This window comes from Zea mays, chromosome 5 (assembly GCF_902167145.1).
Source record: "Zea mays cultivar B73 chromosome 5, Zm-B73-REFERENCE-NAM-5.0, whole genome shotgun sequence".
Lineage (NCBI taxonomy): Eukaryota > Viridiplantae > Streptophyta > Magnoliopsida > Poales > Poaceae > Zea > Zea mays.
In genome coordinates this window covers 129,289,613-129,299,061 of record NC_050100.1, presented here as the reverse complement: position 1 = coordinate 129,299,061, position 9,449 = coordinate 129,289,613, and the positions used below count along the sequence as shown (strand labels likewise).

The 9,449-nt window shown below is 40.9% G+C and overlaps 1 protein-coding gene across 1 annotated transcript; it reads right to left on the bottom strand.

Annotated features, from left to right (window-relative positions):
- Positions 1 to 784: 784 nt before the first annotated feature.
- Positions 785 to 6,411, bottom strand: LOC100280537 (uncharacterized). Its single transcript, NM_001153456.1, has 4 exons — positions 5,947 to 6,411; positions 5,752 to 5,858; positions 1,609 to 1,676; positions 785 to 1,381 (listed from the first exon to the last, which is right to left on the bottom strand). The coding sequence occupies exons 1-3, from the start codon at positions 6,347 to 6,349 to the stop codon at positions 1,614 to 1,616; spliced, it is 573 nt and encodes a 190-aa protein (NP_001146928.1). The 5' UTR covers positions 6,350 to 6,411; the 3' UTR covers positions 785 to 1,381; positions 1,609 to 1,613.
- Between the last annotated feature and the right edge of the window lie 3,038 nt (positions 6,412 to 9,449).

Sequence of the window (9,449 nt, the reverse complement as noted above, 5' to 3'; positions counted from 1 at the left end):
GGTCAGCGCCGTGCCCATGGGATTTAACTGGAGGAGGGGCGCGGCGACCTCACGGAGCGCCCAGAAGGCGAAGAGGGAGAACGTGAAGTAGCCACAATAGGCGATGCAGGCAGAGCATCGGCTGCCGTCCAGCACGCCTCGCACGCGCACACCACGCAGCACGACGCCAGGCACGGTGCCGCCCACATGGTGGCTGGTGCCCCGGCTCCGCCGGTCAAGATCGAATCGACTTGGTAAAGGGGGGTCGAATCCGAAGGCCGACGCCGCCGTGGCTTGGGGATTTGTGCAGGCAAGTTCCAGCACTGATCATGTGACGTCATTAATCATGTCGTCGGGGGCTTGGAGGTTGGGGGTGCTCTCTAAATTATGACGGATGATGATATTGAGTGATGATGAGGAATGATCCATAAATTTATGACCGTTGGATGTAATTGAGATAGGAGGAATGAGGTACATGAAGCGATGAGAGATTCTGATATTTGCCATCAACAAGAAACATGTTTGTAAAATTGCCATCAGACCCATATTTCATAGACCCAGCTGGACACACAATTCATAGACGCAGTGGTAATTATAACAAGAAGACAACATAGTGCATTGGTTTTAATGATGGGAGATGGCTGGGTTAATTTTTTGTGTGCACTTAGCAAAACTTGTAGTGATGTATTATATAAGGGTAGAGAAGATAAGGGCACAACATCTATTGATGGTTGTACCCAGGAGGTGCAGTCAAAATCAAAGTTATCCGCCCAAAGATCAAACACCCTCGTATCTTAAAATAGCATTAGTTCTGGGACAACCAAACATGAATAGACCTAGATGCAGACTAGTACGTGGCTACATGCAATGCACTAACACCGACGCTGGATTTCTGCTGTTTTAGTCCACGCAATTCAGCATATGCTAAGGCCGGTCGGAACGCAGTGTACAATCGTAATTCATGAACGCTTCGGCTTTTACGACCTCAAAGGGAACGCCTCCGATTTACAACCCTGGGCCAGGTCCGGCGGATAGTTGATGATTGAGATTTTTACGCCGTTCGTAACATCGTCTGCACATCACGTTATGGTCGTAGCTAATGTAGCCATGAAAACACAAGGGCGTGATAGTAAACAACGCCCAACATGCAGATTAGACTGATTCTGTGCTTTGACATAACCTTAGAGGATTACAGTAGATCCTGAACGGCGGAACAAAACAGCGACCGTTCGCGGCCCGGCCTCCAGAAGTCCCAGATGAATGGCGCTCGGTGCAGGGCTTACACTTGGGCCGCCGACAAAGCAGAGATGACCACCTTTCAATTCAAGGCTCCACAAAAATGTAACATACTTCTCCATACATACGCTGCTAGCTACTCATCTTACAACACAAAACGAAGTTGCTGCAAAGGTAGATAAACGTCAGTGAACAGCAGAAAGAATGTTGGAAGAGGGGAAAGACCATCTCATACTCCCTCCCATTCTAAATTATAAAACGTTTTGTCTTTTGTAGATAATATTTGCTATGCACTTAAATATACACTGTATCTAGATACATAGTAAAAACAGTATATCTAGAAAAGACAAAATGTCTTATAATTTAGCATGAAGAGAGTACAAAGTTGCTTACTTTTTTTAGAGTTTCTGCACTTTAGTAGTAGGCTCCTTGGGCATACCACCTTTTATACAATCCACTTCCTGCAATACAGTACAAGGGGCGTAAAAAATGACGTAACCTTTATCCACCAAAATTCCTCTGCTCATGATAACTAATTTTTCAAACGGACACATTTTATGATGCCGATAATGAACCAGGAAATGAGAAATACTCCCTCTATTTCATTCCAATTATAAGACGTTTTCACTTTTCTAGACACAGCTTTTGATATGTACTTAGATATACACTACATTTAGATAGATAGTAAATTAGTATATCTAGAAAAGCTTAGAGTTAGAATGGATGAAGTACTTTAATATTTTCTCATGATATTCAGGTAACGACCTCAGGTGATGGTAAAAAAAACACTTTCATTATCAGATTCTGCAGATGAAACAAAAGCTCACATAAAACATCAGCCTAATTGTTGTGCTGAAACAAATTATAGATAGATACCACAAAGTTAAAATGGCCAATGATTTGGTGAGCCCATCAGTACATATGGCATATGAATTTGTAAGGTGATTGCCATATTTATGCAGTACCATGTGATGCAAAAAGCACATGCATACACAACAAATGGAACTATTTCTCTACATCTTAGGTCCTGTTTGGAACTTCTAGAGCTAATAGTTAGTTGCTAATAATTAGTTCATTAGCTGACTTAACCAAGCTAACAATTAGTTCATTAGCTGGCTAACTATTAACTCTATGGGTTCCAAAATAGGGCCTTAGCAAAGGCATGACCAACCAAGCTGGATGCTGATATTATTTTACATCAATGAAACAGGGAAAACCAGGGCTTAAATTTATGACATACGAGCTTAACAGGAAAACTGAAATGTTTTTTTCTCAAAAACATAGGAGAGCTGTGCTTTCTTTGTATTAAGAAGAAAAGGAGAGAGAACCCTTGCAGACACACACCAAACCCAAAAAAACAAATTTTAGATGCATGCTAATCTGTTGCATCTCAAGGATTCTACCATTTTTCTAAAATCTGTAGGGGGTCAGACCTAGTGCTGGAGACTAGCACACGAGTGGGGTTAGAAAAAAGAATAAATCAAGACAAGCCGCAAATATACATGCATGCCAAGGATCCTGCCATTTTTCTAAAATCTGTAGGGGTCAGACCTAGTGCGGGAGGCTAGCACGTGAATGCGGTTAGAAAAATAATAAATCAAGGCAAGCCTTCCGCATATAAATATGGAGAGGCTGCTTCGAATCCACAACCTAGTGACTCAGTGAGACAGCTCTCACCACTACACTAGGCTTGCCCTTCTTATTTTTCTAAAATCTGTCTCACCACTGCACCAGGCCTGCCTTTCCTATTTTTCTAAAATCTGGCCCCACTAATGTTAGAGCCTCCAGTATTGGTCTATCCCCCTTTGTAACAATATAAAATAAGAATGTTATATTGATATTTGATACTGTAACATCATTTCATTAGATGTTCCCTACAGTTAACATATCCTAAAGTCAAAATACAAAAGATATAAAGCTCTAAAATAACCTATTCTTTAAAATAGATTGATTTGCTTTGAATTTCCAAGTGATAAAGTGTCAAAGAGATGAAATCATGTCCAATGATGTCATGCAATAACGCAAATACAATACAAAAAAGAACCAATTCAAATTTATCAGGATTCCAGATTAAAATATCGTACCAAACCAGAAAACATAATTATATGAGGTGATGACATAAAGTAAATACCACATAGTGCTGTCATTCTATCATTCACCCATTGAATCACCACTAGCAGAACATGCAAAATCAAGTAAACAGTGTGTACTGTAAAAAGCTTGGTTGACTAAAGAGCTATCAATATTTCCAAATCCAAATATCATACTGAACTGAGATGTTAACGGTAGAATCAAAAGAAGTGGGTGGAGAACAAAGTTCAATATATATGTTAAATAGAGTCTTGTTGTATCCCAGTTTATAATTGGTTCAATCACTGTTATAGACTTAGTTTATAGAACTAGAACATTCAGATAAATTAAGTGAATTAATTATCATACTGAACTGAGATGTTAACGGTAGAATCAAAAGAAGTGGGTGGAGAACAAAGTTCAATATATATATATATATATATATATATATATATATATATATATATATATATATATATATATATATATATATATATATATATATATATATATATATATATATATTATATATATATATTATATATATATATGTTAAAATAGAGTCATGTTGTATCCCAGTTTATAACTGGTTCAATCACTGTTATAGACTCAGTTTACAGAACTAGAACATTCAGGTAAATTAAGTGAATTCACTAGCACAAAGTTCCAGTTTGCAAATTCATCTCAACTTAGTACAAGATCAGCAACAACAACAAATCCTTTTATCCCAAGCAAGTTGAAGTAAACTAGAGTTAAAAAACCAATAAAACTCACAAGTTAAGGTTCGGGCATATGGATAGCTGTTTTCGACGCACCATAGTTTTTAAGCCGTCGCCTAGGCTGTAAGGCAGACCAGCGAGGTAAGGCGTCGCCCTCGCCTTACTCCGACACCTAAGGTGAGAGGAAGAGTGCTCGTGCCACCCGCGCCAGAGAGGGGAAGATGGCCACGCCGGGTAAGGTGTCACCCACGCCGTGTCTTTTCTTTATTTATATTTTTGTCCTAAACGCTTGGTCAAATATCAATATTTTCTATTTTAAAAAATATTTAAGGTGTCGCCTCGCCTTACGCTTTACCAATTAAAAGGTAAAATGGGATTGGTCGCCTTACCGTCTTAAAAAGTATGCCATGCACTCCTATTCAAGGTTAAATCTTTGGTATATCACATCCTTTTAAGTCTCATTTTACTGCCACCTCCATTGTCAACTTCGCTCTACCTCTTCTTCTCTTTTCATTGCTATCACGTCTTAGGATCCCATTACGCACTAGCGTCTCTGAAGGTCTCCATTGGACATGTCCAAACCATCTCACTCGATATTAGACAAGCTTTTTTTTCAATTGGTGTTACCCCTAACCTATCATTTATATCATAATTCCAGACTCAGCCACAAATCCAACACAACATATGCATTTCACAACACTTATCTGCTGAAAGAAAAATGTCTACTGAAAATTGTACCACATAACTATTCCAGTTTATATCTTTCTGGACCACAATAATTTCTGCAAGACGCATCAATTGTAGCAAATGTTTATTCCAATTTGGGAGTAACCTACTCAGTTTACATATTTCTGCATCCAAGTCTCAAATTCCTTCATTGAAGACTTGGAGCTTTTGGCCAGTATTAAGTCTCAAATTACATATTTCTGCATCACAGTTTACTTTGACATATTGCTGCTTATGTTCTTTGAAACACCAACGGCACTCTTGTTAGCATTATAGTTTGTACCCACCGTATTGATGATTGGAATTGTTAAGAGTCCATGGTATAATGCACTTCTGTGTGTTGAGATGAAAATTACCAAAAACAGCCAGTACACCCAACGATAAAACCAGGGGGACAAATTTTTTTTACTAATCCCGCAACATTTTGAAAGCCTCAAAGTGCTACTCCAGACAATATGGCAGTCCTAATGCATATTCTCTATCCCAATCCCAACACAATGTCCCATCATCCTTGCAGTTGCTAAAATAAGGGTGATTAGGCATCTATTCTTGTCTTGTGTTTGAGGGCTGTCTTTGGTTCAAACTTTACAGATATTGCGAGATGGGGATTGACTTGAGCTTAACAGACGGCACCATCACCACTTAGACACCCTTTGAATATATTCCCCAATACTTTTTGGGAGCAGGTAACACACACAAGCCACTCTTAGCATCTATCACATACCGAGAAGACACTTATCAGCATTTTCATGACCACAAAAGGTTGTAGGGACAGCTTCAAACCTAGCACCAACACGTAGAGTTCACGAGGTCATCTAATAGAACGGCCGTCCACCACCTCACAAAGATAAAATGCTCCGTGCACCTTCAGGCATCATCGCAAAAAAGTATCTCATCCCAGATACAGATCCAGATTAGAGTACCGACAGCGGAGACGAAACGACACGGATCGAACGCGATTCTCCCTAATTACACGGTCATTCAGCCAAGTTGACGATGAGCGAATTCGAAGATCACTGACCTTGCTGACCTTGCCTATGGTCTCGTAGTAGTCGTTAAGCGCCCACTGGTACTTGGACTGATCCAACCCGAACCAGGTAGACACGTACTCGTCGAGGCTCGCGTGCGCTGCGACGAGAACAACGAGAGAATCCAAGCATGAGAACTCCAAATCTCTGGGCAAAAATATAACAAATCACGAATGCGGTTCGCTCACCTTCCTGGACGCGCGCGACGGCGTCCCAGAAGAAGCCGAACGCCGATACGTCATGCTTGCCCCCCGCGGACGCCTTCTCGTACTGCGGCGGCGGCACCTGCACCGGCGGCAGCGCGACATTCACAGAAGCAGGCGGCGGGGGCGGGGTGAACACCACCGCAGGCGCCACGGCCCGGCTCTCGTGGTTCCGCGGAGAGGGAGAAAGGGAGGGCGACGGGGCTGCCCTCTGCGGGATGGGTGTGGAGATATCCGAGCGCGGGGACTCGAGCGGCGGCGTGCGCCCAGCGCCCCGGGGCGTGCTAGCGGGGGATGGCGGCGTGATGAAGATGGTGAGGTTCCCGGCCCGCCCAATCATGGGCAGTGGCAGCGGCGGTGGTGGCGGTGGCGAGGACGAGGACCCCATCGCGGCGGCTGGTACCGTCTGCGGGAGCGCGGCGTTTAGTTGCCTAGGGAGGAGAGCGAAATGGGCAGGGCAGGGGGGGCGCTCGTGGGAAATGCCCCAGACGCCATTGCAATTCCATACAAGGCAGTAGAGCTTTTGTTTGCTTCCTAAATTTCTACCTTTTTATTTTGCCCTCAAGTTAATAACGCGACTTTTGGCGTTGGTCCGGATGGTACGTGCACCGCGACTTCGAGGGCGTCGGCGATAGGTACATAAGATAAAAAAATAATTCCGTCAAGACAATCGTGGATATAAATATACTCTAATACCTATATAAGTATGGATCATACTAGGAATCATCCGTATCTATAAAGATTAGACATCTATAATATACGCTAAACATCATTCAACAAATATAACAAATTGTAAAAAATACTAGATACTGAACATCGAATTTAAATAAACCATGTCATAATTAAGCATCACACCACACTTCAAAAAAATCAAACTGCATGACTAGGATTATGACTAGGATTGTGCTCGGACCAATAAAAATAATATCTAATTACATAGCTGCACAAGAAGCATCTATAAAATATGCTTGAAAACTATACTTACACAATTGATTGGACGAGGATAGGACCAGGATGAGTAGGAGTATTGTCACACCCGGATTTAAGATACAAAGCCGGGTCCATCTCATATATGCGCCAAAGAAGACAACACATATAATAACAGAGTGTATAGAGATAAATGTCACAATATAATCATAGTACTTATTACATAGCGGAAGTCTTACAAAATAAAAGATAAATATAAAGCGAACTAAAGTTCATCCTTGGCGCCATAAAGTCAACTGGGAGATGTCACCTAGATCAAGTTGAACTCCTCGTTGTGTGGCTCCTCTTAAACCACATATTCTTCTCCTGTAGGGGTGTGAGACAGTAAGGGTGAGCTCACACATGTTCATCGCTCAACAAGTTGTGGAGAATAATATGCATGAACTCACCAAAGGTGGGAGTTCATGTCAAGTGTAAGGCTGATCAACAATATAGGTTAAGGCTGAGCATTGCTTTTGATAAGTTAGTCAAATTTTATTAACAGTTACTAAATGTAAGTAAATACCAAACCATAATAAGAATAGAACAAAATTAATAAATAAACCACATGCAATGTAAATGATAAATTGAATTTAGTTTCATAATTTAATCATGCGAGAGTCCTGAGCTGCTCGTGACCATGAGCTCGGCTAGTATACCAATTTTACACTATGCAGAGGTTGTACCCTGTACTCAAAAGTCATGTTACCTATCTGCCAAGGGGTCATGAATCTCATACACCTCTACCAAGGAAGTGAGGCAGGGTAACACTACGAGGCCTTTACAAAGTTCCACTAGCTTCTGAAAACCCGCTACAGTTTATGGGAAGAGTACTTGCAAAAAATCCTCGTCTGACCGCTATCGCAGCAAAATCAACCCGAGAACCTCCCTGCATGCAACTCCCCTACTGCCCTTGCCCCTTTCGGGTAAGGTAGTCTTCCACTAGCTTTCCTAATTAGTCAGTCAAGGGCGTCCCATTCCACCCTTGTGGTGGCACGTGTTTCTCAAGTTAAGCTACATATTCCAATTAGAATAACATAATGATCTTGACATGAACATAAATAACATAACAGAATAATTGGAACATTGATATAATGAAATATTAACCCAAACCCATGTAAAGCAATAGCAAAACTACCCAAATGATTCAGGGGTAAACAAGGTAAAGGATAATCAAACTAGGGTGACCTATTGGGTCCCATCAAAATTAAACCTATGCATTGAATAGTGATAATAAAGAACATTATTCGGTAATAGAAGTGGTCAAGGGCACAACTTGCCTGGAACTTGAGATTCCAGGTACTAGGATGTCCTCAGGTGACTCGTGACCTCACTTCTAAACGTAGCAATACAAACAAACATGGTATCGACAGAATTAACATCACACCAACCATAAGAACAAACTGCATAATAATGATCTACGCGTTGCTACAAGATCGTGGATTCGAGAACTACCAAAATCGGAGTTACGATTATAAAGTTATGATTTTACGAGAGATCTATGTGATGAAGCAATTAAAACTAGGTCTTGAGTTGATTCTATAAAGATAATCTAATGAAATAATAAATTCACCTTTAATATTAATTATAACTTGACTAGAGATTATATTTTAATCAAATTATAATTATAAGATCAGAATACTATATTAATATTAGAAAAGCTAACCCAGAAAACATAGATTAAACACATTAGTTACTTAATTATAGAAGTACGTGATATCGTTTAATTAATGTTGCTACTGCGTAATAAATATTTATACGAAGCTAACGCAACTGGAACGAGTCAATTCGGAATTAAAACGAAGGAGTTATGAATTTCTGAAGGTTTTATGTATTTGATACAAGATTAGTTGAGTGATCAATTCTAATATGTGTTTCATATTAAAACAGTATTACCAATTGATAGGCAATATTAATACGAAATTATAGGAATTGGAATGGACTAAAAAGGAATTATATTGAATTTACTATGATTTAATTGAGTTTCTGGTATTATTTTAATACCAAAATTATTTTTTATATTGATTTTATTCTGTTTTCCTGCTCACCGGATTGCGCGCACGATTAAACAGAAACTCAGGGACCTCGACGCAAAGATCCTAAGACTCAGAGAACAGGATCCGAGGACTGTGGGTTTATTCTAAGAAACTATAGGGGGCCTTAGGTAAGATTGGCGCAGCGAATGGGTACGGAGCCATTTCGGCCGTCCGATTAGATGTTAGTGGCCCAGATCAAATCTACATTATACCGAAGCGGTACGCCTTGGTGGCCGATGGATCTCAAACCAGCGACGAGGATTCTAAACAGGTGTGGTCATCCGGATCCGTCCGATCAAGCCCTACGACCACGATCTAAACGCGCGAAGGGGTATCCTATAATCGATCTCGGTCGTCAACAACCGTATCAATGGTTGGAGTATCTTCTTCTTCCCTCCAACTACGACCGGTCACGGCGGCGCCCACCCCGCGATGGAAACTCACCAGCGCAGCCCGCCCGACGATTACGTGCCTTAATTCCCAATT